We start from the raw sequence: 19,145 nt of genomic DNA, 5'->3' as shown, positions 1-19,145 counted from the left end.
GTTCTGTCTGAGGGAGCTCTACAGAGAAAGGCAGATAGTCTGGGAGCCAAGGCCCTCCTCTGACCTAGGCTGGAGCTTTGCCATAGCCTGGCAACCGAACTGTGGCCATGCCGGGGGATTTCCAAAGAGACTGCTGCTGGGAGCCGCAGGTGCTATGATGAAGGAGAGCGCTCTGGCACCTGTGCACATGGAAAGTGGGACAGAGATGTGTGCTAATTGGCAGCTCCCAGCAATGAGGGCAAGGGAGGCATTGTTAATAAAACAGCATTGTAACCTGCCTCTAGGCACCCCCTTCCCCCTCAAGCCGGGTGCAGTCCACATGGTGCCACTAGCAGCCAGCCTGGTTGTGCATGACCCAGTGGAGCAGTGTAGCTGGCCCCATTCAGGGCAGTGCTCAGTGAATGGAGAGTGGCCAGGAACAATCTGTTTGTTTTGGGTGTGCCTGACTCTTTTAGGAGCATCAGCGTGGTCTGGGCGCAGGCTAGGGCAGGCCAGCATTTCTATTGCATGGTGTGGTGGATATCAGAGGGGTTGCATTATGAGTTGGAGTGGCTGTCTCTCCTGGAGCGGTTCCTGGAGCCACCTAGCAGTCTGTCCAACAAGTTGAAGGGCAAAGAGGACACCCCCTGTAGTTCAAGAAGGTACCATGGAGGGGTGAGGCCTGGCTGGAAATCCTCCATTGTTGAGCGAGATTCCCGGGTGGGCTCTGAGAACCATCACTGGAGCAGCCCCTTCCCTGGTGCATTGCTATGCATTTGGCTTCAGTTTGGGCTTGGTTTGATGAATATTGAACATGGTTGTGACCTGGTTTCCCAGCTAAGAGCAGGGTGCAGTAGCTGGCACAACTTGACTGTGGATAGATGCTCATGTGCCACAGTATAATTTGTACTGGGATTTTGTAGTGATGAATTTTACAGCATGGTCAGGAACAGACAGACATCCCAGAGTAGTCAGCACTATTACAGCACCTCACCACTACGTGGGAGGAGAGCAGGTAATAAATAGCTTGGGGGCATTTGCAAATAGCTTTGCTGGGATGAAAGTAGACAGATGACACCTACACCAGTAGTAAACTTTCCCCCCTCATTCTTTCCCTTTCTCCCATCCTCCACTATCCAAATGCCAGGAGCAGTTAGAAGCAAATGCAGATCTTTTCACCCCACTGTATCTGTGTGTCCATGCAGAGTGGAGGCCCAGCTGGGGACAGTCTTCCTGAAGCATTGCTGGGGACACTGCACAGCCATATCACTGGCACACAGGTCACCGCAATTAAGTTGGCCTGGCTGTCACATCAAGAGACAGACTCAGAGTTTTGCTCAAGCTTGTAGCACGGACTTCGCATCTGTTGCCCAGTTGCACAGTGACAGTTTCCCAAATCCTTAGCTTTGCTCCAGTAACCCTCATACCACTGAGACTTTGACCAAGTGGCAGATACATGAGGCTGTCACACCAGCCCTGACCCTGCTCACCAAACCTCTCCCTATGCATCTTGTAGTGCTCAGCACAGTCGTTTGGCTGAAGGCAGCGGCTAAGCCCCTGCTTTGTGCCTCAGAGAGGGACAAGAAGCAGTTCACAAGAGGGATAGCTGAGCCCTGCTGAAGTGGACAGGGTTGGTGTTCTGATAGTCCTACAGGCTTCTTTGGAGAGAGCTGGGCTTTGCCCCTGTGTACTTGGGGGACAGTGTGCTTGCTCTTTCCTGCCCTGTTTCATGCAGCACTATCTGTCTCAGTTGTTCCTGTGGCCCCTGTTTCTGCCCCATACAAGCATTTCATAAGAACAGAAGGACTGCTGTTTACTGGGTCAGACCATAAGTCCATCTTGCCCAGTATCCTCTGTCACTCAGTGGTAAAGTGGATGCTGAAAGGGGGAGTGAATTGGGTATAACCAGGGATTTTTCCCACTGTTCTCTCTCATCTGCAGTCTCCAGCATTTAAGGTCTAAGAAGTTCTGATTCAGAGGTTGTATCCCTAACTCCCATGCTCAATAGCTACTGATCCCCCTTGCCTCCAAGAATATGTCCAATTCCTTTTTGAATCTGGCTAAGCTGTGAGCTTCCACAACATCTCATGGGAATGAGTTCCACACTTCAATTACCTTCTGTGTGAAAAAGAGCGTCCTTTTGTTAGTGTTAAACTGACTATCTAATAGCTTCATTTTGTGAGCCCTAGTTCTTGTATTGTGAGAGAGAGTAAAGAATAAATCCCTGTTTACTTTTGCAGTCATGAACATTCAGTTTCCCAAGGTACTGGGAAGTGCTCTCATCCCCTGTCCACAGCTGGTAAAGTGAGGCAGGAGGAGTGCAAGCTACTTGCCCCTGGTCACACAGGGAGTCTGTGGCAGGTAAAGGAGATGAACCCAGGTCTTCTACCCAAAAGCAATACCATATTTCTAGGCCCAGGAGACCAGATCTGTTGGTCTGTACTTTTTAAGACATTGAGCTCCATCCCATGGCAAATGTCTCCTCTGATTTCAGATGGGGTCAGGGCAAGTCTCTGGTGACTTGCAGGGTGGCAGGTGCTCTAAAACCATGAGAGACAAGAGTGATATTTATTGCTGCAGCGGCCTAGTCAATACTGTCCCACCTTATCGTAGAATCATAGAAATTTAGGGTTGCAAGGGACCTCAGGAGGTCATCTAGTCCAACCCCTTGCTCAAAGCAGGATCAACCCCAACTAGGTCATCTCAGCCAAAGCTTTGTCTAGCCAGCTTTTGAAAGCCTCCAAGGATGGAGATTCCACCACCTCTCTGGGTAACCTGTTCCAGTATTTTACTACCCTCCTAATGAGAAAATTCTTCCTAATATCTAACCTAAACTTCCCTTGCTGCAACTTGAGACCGTTGCTCCTTGTTCTGTCATCTGCCACCACTGAGAACAGTCTGGCTCCATCCTCTTTTGAACCTGCCTTCAAGTAGTTGAAGGCTGCTATTAAATTCCCCCTCAGCCTCCTCTTCAGCCTTCCAAAGCCACAGCAGGGGGACAGCCCAGTGTATCTTCTTGCTTCATGTGCATACAGCACAGGAAGGACAAATGTCCTAGCTAGGCAGTGTCTGAGGGAACAGTCCCAGGCTGTGTCTGATGTTACAGAGAGTGAGAGGGTGGGGGTGATGCTGGTGGACACACTGTACCCTGGAGAAGGAGGGTTACTGCCCCTTAACTTATCATTTGGATGCAGAAGGAGCAGCTCTCCTTGCTAAGGCTGTTGTGATTCGTACAGACATCCACTTCTTTGGGGAATTCCATTCCCCTGTTAGCCTCAGTAACAAAGTCTGAGGATGAATGAATCTGAGAAAAGTTTGGAAGAAGTGGACTTATTTAGTTTGGAGAAGATACAACTGAGAGGGGGATTTGATATCTCTTCAAATACCCAAAGGGTGGTTATGAAGAGGATGGTGATGGATTCTTCTCTGTGGCCAAAGGGGACAGGATAAGGAGTACTGGTTTTAAAATGTAATAGGTTCTGCTCAGGAGGGCACAAGCTGCATGTGTGCTGTGTGTCAGGTAAGATTATTATTACACTCGTACTTCGGACTCTTTCCCTCCCAAAATCACAGGCTCCTTGTGCAAAACAGTAGACATCATATAAACAGGTAATGAAGGACAGCCCCTGCCCCAAAAAGCTTATGTTCTAAATAGATGTGAAGAAAAAAAAAACAGGTGCAAAGGCACTGAAAGGGGAAGGGACTTACCAAGGGCCAGGCAATTGGTCAGTGGCAGAACCTGGAAGTGGAATTTGGATCTCCCAATGCCCCAGCAAGACCCAGGGTGCTGCTCCAAGGCACTTCCCTGAGTGGGTGGGTGCCAGGAGCATCTTTCCAGGGTGGGTGCAGGATCAGTGCTTCATTCCCCTCATTCTCCGACAGGCTTTTGCATCATTTCACTTGGCCTCTCTCTCAGCCCTCTGCCTCTTCATCTGAACAGCCCAAGGACCTGATTCCACCAGGCCTCTTTTATGTCTTTATGGGAAGGGCCCCTTGCAGATCTGGTTGGTGTAACGCTGAGCCTTCTCAACACCAGCTCTCCCTGCAGAGGGAGTGTGTGAGCAGGGTGAACAGACTACAGCTCACACAGGCTATTTTCTGCTGCCAGAGGCGGCAGAACATAAGAGCAGCCAGGAGGTCAGAATAAAGGTAATAAATGGCCCAGTTTGTCTGGGACAGCCTAGGCTTGAAAAAAAGAATCCCTGATATCCCCAAGGAATTGTAAAAATTGTGATTTTGTCCCAGATTAAAATTTTTGTTCAGGAAAAACATGGCCTCGCTATGGTACCAGGCAGCACCACAGTAAGATGGGGTGCATCTGTGCCAGGGACTCAAACTCTCAAGTGTGGAAGAGGTAACTGCTTTAGAAAGGGACTGTACGAGGGCTAGTGCCAACCCTGCACTACTGCCTTGGTTGGCGGAGCTGTAACTTAAATAGCCTTGGTCTAGCAAGACTAACATCAGAAGAGGCGGTCAGATTCTCAGATGATGTAAGTCATCACAGCTCCTTTGTGTTTAATGGACCTACCCCAATTTCCTCAGGCAAGGGAACACAGAAGTGGCTTTTGAACTACCTCATTTTCCCCACCATGCCCCACCAGGGCTGCTAGGAATGAGTCCCATCTTCCTCTGACCCCATCTTGCGACTCTGATCCTTGTCCATGCCCTGCTGCATGTCTGGGAGATGAGGGAACCAGGCCTGAATGAGCCTGCATGCAGGCAACCCACACAGCTAACAAGCAGGAGCCCACTCTAATATTTTTCCTACCCTCTGTCTTGTGCCCTAGCTTTGTGTTATCACTAAACCTAATGCATTATTCCCCCTTCCTTCACCCTCATGCCCTGCATGCATTAAGCAGAGCCTTTACTCGATGATGTTTTAGTCTGCTTCCAGAGAGGCTATTGCCAATTCAAAAACCACTAGGGCATGTTATAGTAGTTTAAACTGTTCCCTCCACTGGGGCAGTGCTTGCACTGATCTGAGGTGAATCTTGTCCACCGTTCTCCATTCAGGAGGCTCTTTGGTCCCCACAGACAGCTCAGCGGGCTTCTGGAGTCCTGCCTAAACAAAATCGCCTTGTATTGAGCAGGTTGTGGTCTGATCCACCCCTCTTCCAAGTCACTGACAAATAGCTGGAGCCCTGGGCCTAGCACTGAGGCGTCTGCTCTTAATTGCTGGCCGCCCTGATGAGTAGCTGTTTGTGTGATCATGATGTAACCCTGCACCACAGGCAATTAAACCTGGCACCTCTCTGGGTCTTAAAGCAGGTTCCTTTTCTGCCTGAGTCTCTGGCATGGCCAGAAGCTGATCATCAACCTCTGTCTGAAGACCAGTCCCTACCTCAGGAAGGGTTACAGCAGCACCTAGACATAAGGCCCTGCAGTGCTAGGTGCTGTACATGTGCCTCATAAGAGACAGTTCCCAAGCCAGGTTGCTTACAGGCTGAACAGAAAGAGGGAGACAAGTATTCCCCGTGTGACAGACTGGGACCCAAGTCACAAAGAGGTGACATGGCTTACCAAGGTCACACCACAGAGTCTGTGGTGGAGCTGGAAAGCAAAATCCAGTTTCCTGCATCCTGGCCAGCGTCTAAGCCACAAGATCCTCCTTCCTTACTGAGAGCAGGCCACAAATTTCTCGTTTGGGACCTGATCCAAGGCCCACAGACATCACTGAGAGTCTTTCCATGGGCACCAATGGGCTTCTTGAAACAAGACTCTGAGGCCCCTGTGACTCCATGATGGGGCCATTGCTTGTAGGTAGCTCAGCATTGTCATCAGCTCCTTCATGTAAATTATATCCCTCCTTCTCTCTGAGTTGCTGGTCTAGCCCTTCCTAAGTGTCTCAGCAGGGGACATGCCCCTGTCCCCATTTGAAAGCTATATCAGGCGCCTCTGAAAGTACAGTCACTGCACATGGTGAGTTTCACTGATGCAGCATTTAGCCCCACGGGTCCTTCCAGACCCTGACAAAATATAGCCTGAGCCCAAGAGGCTCATGCCAGGCCCCAAGGCCGGCAGACAGTTATGCTCTAAGAATAGCATGCCTTCTGGAAGGGATTGATGGCTCAAGGAGGGGCCTTGCTCTCAGCCACACTTGGACTGTTGTGGTATAGAGTTGCTGTTGTCCTCTCGTAGCTGCAAGCAGAAGCATACCAAATTTGACTAAGGAGGAGGGGCAGAGCTGTAGCAGAGAGAGGAATGAACCATTGAGGCCACAGGCTAGGAGCTTCCCTAGGGGAGATGTTTTTGCTCAGCCAGAGATTAGGGTCTTGAGAGAGCAATCACTGGTTGCCATCCCCTGGCCTGTGGTGTACAGGGATTGCATGGGTGTGATGGGGTAGGAGTGGGGAGGCCATAGGCTCCAGTGAGGTTTCTTGGGGTGCAACTGGAAGAGGCATACATCCCAGTGGAGTTGCATGGGGTATGGTGGGACAGAAGAGAGACTGTAGACTTTGTTGGAGTGTCTTGGGGTGAAGACATTTGGGATGTGATAGGGAGGCAGGGACATGAGACTTATACCCCAGTGAGGTGTGACAGGCCAGGCTCATGGTCATAAACCCCAGCGTGGCCGTGTGGGATGTGACGGTAGAAATGCAGGTCATATGTCCCAGCAGGGTGTAATAGGCATGGGAATTTGTGTCCTTCCATTGAGTTCACAGACTGGAGCCCCTCTGCAGGGACTCCAGTGCCTGCTACCATTGATAATCTAGTACCCACAGCCAGGCTCTCTGCTGGCTGTATGCTCGCCTGCCTGCCACTGTGACTGCCTAGTTTTGGAATTCCAATGCCATGATAGAGAATTAGCCCCAGGCCTGAGGTAATTATTTTCTCCTTTCTTTCCCAGCAGTGCTGTAAAGGTCTCCAGTCCATAATTGCCAGCATCACCCTTAGCATCTTTCTCACAGAGGGACACAGGGCTGGCTGTGCTCCAGTGCATGGGGGAAGGAGCTGCTTTTAATGATGAATTACACCTTTTTGTTAACAGCACGGCGACGTTGTTCTTCAGCTCCTTCCACGCCTGCTGATGAACACCGCCCGGGCTGGGTGATTTATGAGCAAAGCCGGCTGGCTGGCTAGCTGAGGGGCTATCTTCCTTGACAGCACTAAGAGAAATGCCCCTACACTCCTCCCACCCCCACCCCTAACTTCGGCCGCACTTCCTGCCATCCCTCCCCTTTCCAGCATCCATGTGCACAGCATGATTGGACTCTCAGTGGCTATTTTGAGATGCCCAGATATGGCACTGACTGGGGGTATGTGGGGATTGGGGCTGTCTGCAGCATGGGCATGTTTCTGGTGTCTGATTTTTCAGATCACTCAAAGTCTGCCTTGCATTTATCACTGCAGATACTGCAGGAGGAAAGCTAGGACTAGCCTGAGTTTCCCTGGTGCTGAGCGCCCATTGTCTTCTTGGTGGTCAAGGCTGGGAGATTCCCAGCTTTCAAGGGCAAAAAGACCTGTGACGACCTCCCTGTATAACCCAGGTCAGGGCACTTCTCCCAGCAGCTCCCACATTAAGTACATAATTTCTGGGTGAGGGGGGACTGCCACTGTTAGAGAAACACCCAGGCTTGATTTAAAGGTTTCAAGTGACAGACACTCCATCCCCTCCTGCTGGAAGCTGAGCCAATTTTCATCCATCTCGTTCTTTCACATTTGCTTCCCACTCCCATTTAGAACATGTCAGGCCTTCATTTCCACTGTCCCCCTTGCCAAATCATATCCATGTGCTTCCACATAAAGGAGTGATGAGATTTGGGGCCAGTACATCTGACCAAGCATGTGGGTGAGGGCAAGTCACCTTATTTCTCTGTCCCTGACTTCCCCCCAACAGCAAAATGCCTCAAGATCTCTAGATGTGGGAGAAGAAAAATACTGGATTTATGGGTCCTCTTGTGAACAGCAGTGCCAATGCTGAAACTTCCCACCTGCCTTTGCTACAGGGGAACAAACATTTGTCTTGGACGGAAAGCTCTCCACTGCTGCAGGAACTGTGTGGCACATCTGACCTCTCTCTTTGCTCCTCTATGTTATTTTATTATCACCACTGTTATTTTATTTTATTCGTACATGGCATCTTTCATTAAAGGACCTTCTAGCACACAGCGCACATTAATTAAGTCTCCTCATACCCACAGGAGATGGGAGATAAGATCAGTGCAATATAATAGGGGTTGCTTGCTCTCAGCTCACACCTCTGGAGTGGCTAATTCACAGCATCATAACTGTTTGAGACAGGAAGTGGAGACAAATCTACCCTTGGATTCTTAAATTGGAGGTCATGACAACCAATAACTATTATGGGGTAGCAGATACCCTTCTTTTCCTAATGGCTGGAGGAGGGCAGTATTGAAACCCTTTGTGTTACATTGTGGGATGGCTTGACAATCTTTGGGGCAGTTGTAACAACTGGGAGCTGCACTATTCTTGCCCAGTTTGGAATTAGGCCTGGATGCTGAGGCCAACACATACTTATTTTTGAGGCCAACACCAGAGGAACCGTGGGAACCTTGAGCATTCAGGAGCCAGAATTTTTATTTACAGCTATCACAGAGGTGTTCTTGAGAAGTCAGCATTCCCTGCATCCAGGGGCAGTTAGGTCCTGTAGAACAGAGCAGAACATGTTTCTCCACCATCATACTTTGACATCCAGCCATGACTGACTTGTAAAGAGAAGTGTTCACCACCACCCACCCCCAGCCAGGTCCCCGCCCACCCTTGTCGCTTTTTAGAGGTTTCTTTCAGACTTGCTCGCTCATGGCTAGCACTGTGTGAATAATTGATTTTTTTCGGCCTGCTGCCTGAACTGAAAAATTGGGGAGGAAGATGTTTCAAGTGGAACAAAGCTTCTTATTTCACTTGGCTTGTTCTTTAACCTCTTTTATTTAAAGTTAATTTAGGTAAATTTTGAAAGGCCTGCAAAGGTCCAGACAGAATGCTCTGAGTCTTCCAAAGAAATAGCATTTCCAAGCAGTGTCATTTGATATAAATCTGCAAATTCCTTCAGTTGAACCAGCTTGCATGTGTCAGTGGAGAAGAGTTTTGCCCAGCTCTGATGCTGGTCTCCCACTCAGCTCATCCTGGATCAGTAGGTGGGAACCAGCCAGTTCCCAGCACAATGCAACCCAGCCCCAGGTGGCATTTTACAGCCTGCAGAAATAGGATGCATCAGGCTGGCACAGATGTGGGACAAGCTGAGCCATCACACATAGAAAGGCAGTGGGCGCCTCTTGTCCTCACCAGACCATTCCATGTCCTCACTGCTCCCTGGCTTGGTGCCACCTCCCTTGCCAACATGGAGTAATGAGCAGTCACTTTAGAGCTTGCCAGCTTGGGGTGCATGCCCCAGGTTCCAGCCTGTGACTGCCCTGTTGCTGGTGCCAGGAGTGGATGGCTCCATGGCACTGCTGGCTCCCTGGGGTTTTGAGGCAGGAGGTACATTAGTCTCTGTGCTTGCCCCAAAGTAGGGAAGATTCTTGAGCACCCAGGTCTTCTACTCCTCCCCCTGCGCGAGTCCTGGGGGTTGCATGCCTGGGCGGCTTCCCACCCCACCAAATGTAAGGAGCCCTAACACCCTTGTCTTGCAGCTTCCTTGGCAGATATGTCACACAGGTGGCTGCTGCCAGCCCTGCTCCCTCTTTGGGATGCCATTCACCTTTTGCAGCACATAGCTCCGTGGTGTGTACGTGGAGGGAGGGGAAGGAGGTGGATCATGGCTTTTTGTGACAGTGGGAACAGGAAGAGCCATGGAGGGGAGGGCAGTTCTGCAGTGGCCTGTTTGTGACTGACCCACACAGACACCTGCATTCAGTGCAGTGTCTAGAGTGCTCCCAGTTTTCAAACCTTCAGGCAAGGACCTGGCAGCTTCAGGATTTTGAGAAAGGAGGGAGGGGTGGGGGTGTCTCTGGGGCCACAGGATAGTGCTAAGCAGAGGTGTTTGGCTGGAAGTCAGCAGCATGCTCCTCGGAGCACAGTGAATATGGATTGGTTAATTATTAATAGGTGATGATGATACAGATTCATTATACATTAATGCTGATTGTTATTTACCCAGTGCCTTATGTGTGTTAAGGGGCCACAAGGTGGCCTCCCACGGGAAGAACTGTGATATCAATCCCTTCATTATTCAGAGCAGGACAGGCTGAGGCAAGGGGCTGCTGGGAGCTGCCCTCCAGCCCTGGACCCTCAGGCACTAGCTGGCCTCCAACTGTGCCTAGGTTTCCAAAGCCAGGCCAGACCCTACCACCACTCCAGCATGAGCCTTGGTGCTGCAGGGTAGAGCTCCTTGAGGCTGGTATCATGGCTCCATATCCATATGTGCATGCATGTATGAATTGTACATGCACACAAATGTGTGTCCTTCAGCCAGGTCTGTAGCATGCACCCGCAGGGATCAATGTCCACTGCTAGAAAGCCACTCTGACTTTGTTCTCTGGCTGACAGGAAGCGTTCCTGTCTAAGGGGATGCCTGGTTCTCTCTCTCTCTCTGTCCTCTGCCACAGAATGGGTCTAGGACCCTGCTTGCCCAGATAGCCTTCTGGCACAGCAGCCAGCAGAGAGAAAAATGAAGAGGCATCTTGGGATACAGAGCTGTCCACTCTTAGCTGTCAGCTTCTACGTGGTCCTGGGATGGCAGACATCTGCAGGGACCAGGTTCCCACATGGTTTAGAGATGGACAACATGCATGTCTGAGACAAAAAGGGTCCTAGATCAGGGTGCCTGCTCAGCCTAGAGGATGGGGCACAGAACACAGACTTCCAGGTCTGTTTCCAGTCTGACATAGAGCAGGGGTGTCAGTGGATAGATTCCCATTGACTAATGCATGGGCTTTGAGCAATGACTTCTGTGGCCATAAAAACCACTCTGGCAGTCACAGCAGAGACATAAGGCATGGCATGGACTGGAGACACACACTACTCTGTCCACTGGTGCTGGTCTGAGTCAGAGCGAAGGGATGCTGGTTAGACAGTGGGGAGTTTTGCATGGCTTCTGGGGACAGGGCGTGTGGCTTCCCCCAGCCCTGAGCCCAAACTCTGACATTATTTGAGGCGATTAATAGCAGGGGTTACCAGGGTGGAGGAATTCTGTTTTCAGGCTGGAGTAAACAAAGGTGACTCATTCTCTAAAGCCAAAGAGCTTCTAGAGCTGGGGCCAGACAACACTTTGAAGCACCCAGGCTCCTTTAGAATGAAGCAGGCATGAGGTGGCTGCAGCACAGAGGCTGAGGCAAGCTTCCCCCATGAGTCATTTCAGTCCAGGGGAGTACACCACAGCTGAATAGGCCAAATCCAGCCTGGGTGTAAATCCAGTGTGGTACAAATGATTCAGTAGCAACAGAGGGATTGCTTCACCAGGGGAGGCCAGCTGTCCACTCAGTCCTATATGCAGTGTCTATCTTCAGCTAGTACCACCTGCCTTACCCATGGGTGGCAATAATGTACAGACTTAGCTATGCGGAAAAGTTCTTTCTAAGCCCAGCCAGGTCACGGGTGGTACAAGGGCTTTTGGTGCTGGCAGTACTTCTTCTGAAGTCCGTCTTCACCTCTTTCTTGAGGAAGTGTCTGGCTTGCAGTGTCACCTGCCTTTGTGCACTGAGTCGGGGTTTCCTGCTACCTGGCTGCAGTGACACCTCGGCATTTTCTTTGAGCGCTCACGGTTAATTTAGAGCTCATCAGAGCATACAAGCAGTTCACAATGTTCCTTCCGATGTGCATCACCCTGCACTTATCCCTGCTAAATTGCAGCACCCATTGTACAGCACTAATCTCCTCCATTGGCGAAGTCTTTCCTTGCCGCCTGTGTTAGTCCTCACCAAACTTAGCAAATGCTGTATCATCTTTACATATTGCCCCCTCCCTTTTGGCCCAGGCAGCCTTGCAGCCTTTGCCTCTTTCCAGGCTAAAACAGAAACATTACTGCCTGCCCTTTTACTCCTGTCTCTTAACCGGTTTCTAATCCAGGACCTAGGGCAGCATGAGGGCACTACCAACCCTGCAGACACAAGCCCCAGTTGGTCAGAACTCCACCCCACCACTCCTCATTAGAAGCTGTAACACTGACAAGCTGCCATCAGTGTCACTGCTGCTGCTTTGATGATGACCTGCTGAAGAGTAGGGGATAAACCTGAACCATCCCTTGGGGCCTCTTGGGGGGGACACCCTGATGCTGTCCAACACTGAATTGTTTCACCTGTTGAAAAAGCTGAATTTCTTTAGCTACTTCTCACCGCCATGCATGGTCAAAGCACTTCAGAAGGCTCATTAACCACCTCTCTTGCACCTCCTAGGTTTGCTTCTCTGCTCACTCACTCCAGACTTAGCCAGGATCCCCCGCCTGTTTAGTGTGATCATGGCTCCCTGTGACCTATTCCCAACCCCACTGCATGCAGTTTTCTGGTCTCCCCAGCTCAGAACCCCCTTTCTGGTGCAGTGACTGACTTCTTCCCAGAAGTCTAATGGACTGGAGAGGGAAGAAATTCCACTGGCCCGCTAACATTTTGTAGCTACATCCTTGCTCATGTTATAAAACAGTTAAATATGCATGACAGGTTGTATCTGGTAAGTGTTGAAGGTCACACAGCCAGGAGTGGGGAGAGTCCTAGTGAGACTGGGAATACCATGTAAAACTGGAGATGGTTGTCATGGAGGGCAATATACTCAGTGCTGTGCATCTCATTGCAATGTGCTGTATCCTGATATGAAATCCATGGGAGTGTATCGTCCACACACGCATCATGGGCAGGACACGCTGTACCCACAGCCAAATGTAACTTCATACATACCAAGCAACTTGGTGGGATTAGATGCGTATAACTGAGAAGAGGGTCCTCCCTGGGGTGGGGGCTGTTTTTAGCAAGTGTTTTTAAAGCACTCACTACAACAAGGCTCTGAGAGCCCTCTAGCACTTCTGTGAAGCACATAAGCTTTGCCAGATGTCTCATATCCTTCTGGCATGTCAGGTGCACCAAAGGGATATGTGGCTGTCACTGGGAGGTATGCTGGGCAGCACAGCACACGTGAATACATAGTGGGGTGCGGCTTTGCTGTAGCACCTCCTGCTTTGAGACCACTGCTGGGTAATGTTAAAGGGACTGGATAATGTTAGTTGGGATACTGTGGGATGCAGATGCATGTCCTGGAATACCAGCAGCTCCCATGCTCTGTTGTCAGGGGAAGAGGCAGTAGTGTAACCTCCCCCATCTCCCTTCCTCTCCCCTGTCCTTTTATCTTGGCCTCCACCAAGAGGTCTAACCTTTGGCTTCTCTCCTCAACAGGAGTGCCCTCCCGTGATGTTCTCCTGGTCTCAGCCATCATCACCATCAGCCTTAGTGTCACCATCGTCCTGTGCGGGATCTGTCAGTGGTGCCAGCGCAAACTGGTAAGTATTGGAGGTCACACAGCCAGGAGTGGGGAGGGTCCTAGTGAGACTGGGAAAAGAAGACTCTCATGACCACTGTGCAACCCATGCTCACTGTGGCACTGGGAAGGGGCCTGACAGCACCACTGGTAAGTGATGTGGCAGCCTCACACCATGAGACATGTGACTCAGAAACCAGCACAGGCCCTGCCGCAGACAGAATGCTGGGGAGCCAAATAGCTCATCCAGGGGAAGCAGAAAACCAGGCTTCTGGCAGAGGGATGTGGGTAAGAGGGTGGCATAGCTGGGCCCAGCAGGGAGTTTTACTCCTGTAGAGTAGGGACTCCAGCTGTCCCTGGGCTCCTTCCCCAATGTGGCAGGTTCAGCCCACAGGGGCAGCTGTGACTTCCCCTGGTGGCTGTGTACCCCTGCCTGGCTGAAGCTCTAATGTCGCCCTCCCTTGTTCACTCACCCACCATGCCTTGTTCTTATTAGAGATAGTGTAAGGGAGGCTGCCTGTGGGCTTTAGAGTGAGCCTGCATCCAAACAAATCACCATTGGGCCCCTCCTGGACCCCCTTATTCTCAGCTCATCCCTCAAGCCAAATAGCCCCTCTCTTCTTGTCGTGCCTCTGCAAGGGACATGTAGCCTTAAGGGCTCATTGCATGGCTCTGTCCTTCCCTATACCACACCCCAGGCCTTGCGGATATTATCATTTCACACACTTGGCCTCCTTGGGCCCTCAGACCCCCTGCATGGCACTTAGCCTCTCTGAGCTGTCTAACCCACTGGTCCCACATTCAGTCCCCTCTGGGCTCCCAGATCCTTGGTCCCTGCACAGCCCCTCTCTCTGGGGTCTTGGGGCCCTGGTCCCATGTGCAACCCCTCTCTCTGGGCTTGGGGACCCTCTATTCTGGGTCTCAGACCCTCACTGGGCTCATGGACCCTCTGGTCCAGGTCTCAGCCTCTCCCTAGGCTCCTTAACATTCTGGTCCTTCACTCCATCTCTGGGCTCCTGCACTCCCTGCTTGGCCCCACTCTCAATCCCTGGGCTCTTGAGTTACTGGTTCTCTAAATGGGCCTTGAACCTGTCCTCAGCAGGGCTCAAGGCTAAACCCCAATGCAACTTAATAAAAAGCACCTGCATCCTCTAGTAGGCACCCAAATCCTCTCTGGGCTTAACAGAAAACGATGCCACCTGCTTAGAAAAAGGAGCCCCTCTCTGCCCCAGATATGTGGCCCTTGTTCCCAGGCCTGCAAAGTCACTTCCTCTCAGTCACTTCAGAAGCCCTGCTGCTCTGCTCCTAGGAGCTCCTCACTTCCTGGCTCTCAGGGCTAGACTACCAGACCAGCTCAGACCTGGTGCTTATATAGCTCAAGCCTGACCTGCTGCTGGCCTGGTGAGTCCTTAATCAACCCCCTTCACTACCTGCAAGCTGCCTTTCAGGCTGCTTGCCCCCTTAAGGGAACAGCTGCACCTCAGTGCCCTGTCACACCCAGTAACAGTTGGACCCCTGACCTCATCCTATTCATCTGGGGTAGTGGATCCTCCCCTCCCTGATAGCCAAAGGACAGTGATGGTAGATCTTGTCCCACCCTGCGCTCAGTTTTTGCAGCTGATGACCCCTTCTCCCCTGAGAACACAGTGTAGTGCAGCCCCAGTGCCATTGTCTGAACAGATGCCTATCCCCAAAATGCAGTGCAGGGCAGGCCCAGGCAGCGCACCCAGTGTGCTGTGGGGAGCAGGGTAGTGCTGGGCCACTCCCTTGCAGAGCACTGTAGACCTCTTTCCAGGGAAAGCCCTCTTCTCCCCAGAGAGCTCAGTGCAGACCCCTCAGTCCCCACAGAGCACTGGGTAGCCAAACATTGCCCCAGGACTGGGGCTGCACAGACTGGTACTCAGAGACTGTAGCAGGGGAGAGGTCCCAGTCCATTTGTTCTCACTGCCCGAGGGCTCTCACTGCTCAGTCCCTGAAAACTCCAGGTACTGTCACTGCCTGTCAACTAGCCAGCTCGACTTCTGTATGGCAGAGAGCCGGCCACTGACCCATCACCCTCCTCCCATTACATTTTTTCCTCCATTCTTCCCTCTTGCTGCCCGTCTCTCATCTCCTTCTGCCCATGCAGGCTCAAGCCATTGGGCCAGCAAGCTGCTGTAGCCAACTGCAACTGCATGCTTCAGAGAAAAGGCAAACCTTCCCAGAATGCACCTGACTGAGCCCAAGGGGGGAGTTCTCCCCTGACCCATCTGGCAACAAGCATCTGCTTTGAAGTGTGACAATTAGATTACCCTGCCTTAGCTGGCACAGAGACATGCTTGAGCATCTTCTGGAGGGGTGCCCCCTGCTCCCCCCATTTTTGGGGAGGTAAGGTCAGTCAGGACAGTCAGTGCTCCCCATGTTCCACTGTGGGGTCCCAGAGCCCCATGACCCACAGAATGATTGTGTGTTGGGTTTGAATGTATAAGCAGGCTGAGAGCTCAGAAGGGGAGACACCAGCAGGAGACTCCTGAATATGCCAGACTCCTGAATATCACACCTGTCCCTAATACAGAGCAAATAGTCCTCAGTTCCTTGCAGCCACAGGTCATGCCCTTTCCTCCAATCCTGATCTATCTCAGCTCCAGCTGGAGACACCAGTCTGGGTCACCTGCCCTGCAACACATGCTACTACCTACTGTTGCTGTGGTAGCCTTCCTGGCAGGGAGAGGAGGAGAGGTTAGAGTATGCCCCCACCTCTGGTGTGCTAGGCACAGGACCCCCCTCCCCCCCCCCCCCCCCCCCCCCCCCCAGGGTACCTCACCTACTGGAGTTTGAGCTTCATTTGTGCCCACAAGGGAGAGAGGCCAGCCAGCACAACTGTATGGCTAGGATTGCAGCCCTCTCACAACACATGATTTATTCCAGGGAATCAGCTGTCCAGCAGTATACACCATCAGCTGGCCCCTTGCTTGTCTGTCTCTAACCCCCACTCTAGTTATATCTGATCCCCTTTACCCCAGCACCGTGAAAAGCCTGGATGGAGAACTGGGAGTTGTAGCGATCACGGGCTTTGATAAATACAGGCGTACATGGATGAGAAGAACTGAAAGATGAACATTATTATGGAGCAATAGGCAACCTCTTCAGACCATTGGTCTCTCCCTAACTAACTCCTCTAACTGAGGGACCATCTCCCAATTCCCACCTTCTGTAGTGTTCTAAGTAAGGGAGTGTCCCTAAATGATAACTTTGACCAGTAGAGGAGTTGCCATTTACATGCTCTTGCAGCTAACAACCTCACTCCTGACAATGGAGCAAACTTCGACAACATACGACCTTAAGCAGAGGATGGGCAGGACTCCCGGGGCAGAATTAAGGTCATTGTTGGGAGCTTCACTGTGAATTTCCTTAAATTCTAGAGGGCTTTTTACACCTCTGAGTATTCTCAGGGTAGTTTTAACAGGCAATCTCTTCTCAGTTTTTAGTCAACTTTAACAAAATTTCATGTTGGGGAATAAGATGTTTCATTTAGACCCATGTTGATGTGGCGGTTTATGACTCATAAAGCCACGAAGAAGCATCTCTTCCATTCACACCGCTTCCTCAGAAAGCAGCAGTTTCATTAATTTGGAATCTCAGCAAGAACCTTTGCTTATTAATTCATTAGGATTGTTAATTAAATAGCAGAGTGACAAATGGAACATCCTTAATAGCAGCCCTCCCTTACCCCAGGAGGAGAAAAGTGGAGCTTCTTGGTATGAAAACCAGCTGCCAAAAATTAAATGTAATCAAGCTGTTGGGGTGCTGGTGAACAGGATCCAACTGGGGGAGAGTAGATGTCCCCTCTGCCCTGTAAATAAAACAGGACATGATTTGAATAAGGGGGGAAATGTTTGAGGCAGAGTGAGAGGAGTTTGAGGGTCAGAGGAGGGCAATTTGGGGTCCCGGCAGCAGGCAGTATAGGTGATGGGAGAGGGAAAGGGGAGTCCTCTGAGGTGCAGAGTAGGTGCCTCTGAGTGTGAGAGGGGGAGCTATTTCCCAAGGGATCCTGTGCTTAGCAGTGACGCCACAGCCGGGGATCGGCATTTGTTGAGCAAAGCTCAGCAGCGGCTGCAGCTTTTATTTTGCTCTTTAGAAGATGTGATAATTGAATGTTTTGGTGGAAATGTTTGTGCAGCATAAAGAGAAGTTTTCAAAATAAATATATATATATTTGTGATGAATGGTAATGATCTGGCCCCTCTCCTGCTCAGCTATCACTGTTTAATGAATGGCTTGTGGGGAGAGGTGCGGGGGAAGGGGAGGGGCACGCAGCCTGCTCCACATGGCTGCTGTGCCCTGGACTGGCATTAGTGAAGGCACTGTGGACCCACCTGCCCACAGCACCCTGCGGCCCCCACCTGTTCATGTTTGCTAAAATGACTTGCGGCTCCCACCTGCCCAAATTTCCCAGAATGCCTTGCAGCCATCAGCTGCCTGGGTTTCCTCAAGTATCCTGCAAGTCCCTACCTGCCCAGATTTCCCAGAATGCCTTACAGCCTGCACCTGCACACACCACTCCTGGGGCCATACACCCCCCGCACAGCCTGTCCAGATCACCCAGAATGCTTTGCAGCCCCCTCCCACGCCTAGAATGCCCCCACACTTGCCCAGCCCCCCTGAGAGTGGCCTGCATGTCCAAGCAGCAGGAACATGCTCTGCTTTGTTTGCTTTCCAAAGGAAGCCTCGCTCCATGCAGCTGAGATTTAAACTGGGTCAAGTGCTCAGAAAGCGGTTATTTTCGCTTTTTCTTTATCGAAACAGAAAACATGCCAATAGAAACAATTATCTCTCCCCTTTCAAATGCCACTGTCTCCCTAGGTAGTGAAGAAGGAGAGAGACACACACCAGGCATCAATAATAATTAAAAAGCAATATCATTTTTTTTAAACCTGGTGGTAAATGTAGACAACATCTCCCTCCCTAGAGGAGCATTCACATGATCATTATCTCCATGCAGAGACAGCGCTCCTTCCCCAGCCCCCCCAAATACTTCAGCATGTTTGCAGACTAGCTTCTAGCCAAAGACTATCATGCTTCCTCGCATGAGTTGAGGTCCCCTGCACCCTGACTTAGTCTGGCTGACTTTCCCACAAGCTGCAGAAGGGGAAAGCGGCTATGAGAAATGCCAAGGAGAGCATCTACATTGTACAAACAAGGGAATTAAGCAGCCTTGTTGCTACATTAATAAGTAAAGAGTTTCGTCTGGGAGCCAAATTAATAAAACCAGGAGCCCAGGAGTAAGTGAGATGCATCAGAGATCTCTCTGTGCAGAGAGAGCTGGGCCTGAGGCTTGTTCCAAAAGCACTCCTGTCAACAGGCGCAGGAGAAACAGATGCTCACTCTGATGGGAAAGACAGCCCCATTTTCTGCTTGGGGCCATAAGGGGCTGCTGCATGAGGAGAGAAGGCTGGGCGAGTGGCTGGGAGGGGCTGGCTCCGGGGATCTCTTGCCTGAGCAGTCTTGGGAGGAGGGTGGCTTCCTCATTCCTGCTAGGAAAGCATTTCTGTGCTCCTCCCTGATGCACACTCACACATGCTCTCAGATATGTCCCCATTTATGGTACCCAGGCAGCCTCCCTGGAAAGTGATTACCTTCTGCCTGAATAAGTGTTGCCAGGCTGAATCCCCCTGCCCCCTCCCTGCCACCTCCAGTGTAAAACCAAAATAGCTGAGGCAGGCAGAGAGAGAGAGAGGGAAAGATCTTCTGTTGTGATGAAGGCCAGAAGGTCCATGAAGCACCAGGTCCTCTAGCCCCTGTCCCATACATTTCATTCTCCATCCCTG

At 51.0% G+C, this 19,145-nt stretch overlaps 1 protein-coding gene across 5 annotated transcripts in view; it reads left to right on the top strand.

Moving 5' to 3' along the window:
* SYT7 (synaptotagmin 7) overlaps positions 1-19,145 on the top strand; it is a 148,944-nt gene that overhangs the window by 56,596 nt on the left and 73,203 nt on the right. For all 5 annotated transcript variants that reach the window (XM_059722492.1, XM_059722493.1, XM_059722494.1 and 2 more), the window contains one exon: positions 13,257-13,360. In XM_059722492.1, coding sequence (XP_059578475.1) covers positions 13,257-13,360 — 104 coding nt within the window. The remainder of the gene's footprint in view (positions 1-13,256; positions 13,361-19,145) is intronic.

This window comes from Alligator mississippiensis, chromosome 2 (assembly GCF_030867095.1).
Source record: "Alligator mississippiensis isolate rAllMis1 chromosome 2, rAllMis1, whole genome shotgun sequence".
Classification (NCBI taxonomy): Eukaryota; Metazoa; Chordata; order Crocodylia; family Alligatoridae; genus Alligator; species Alligator mississippiensis.
This window is presented reverse-complemented; position numbering and strand designations above follow the sequence as displayed.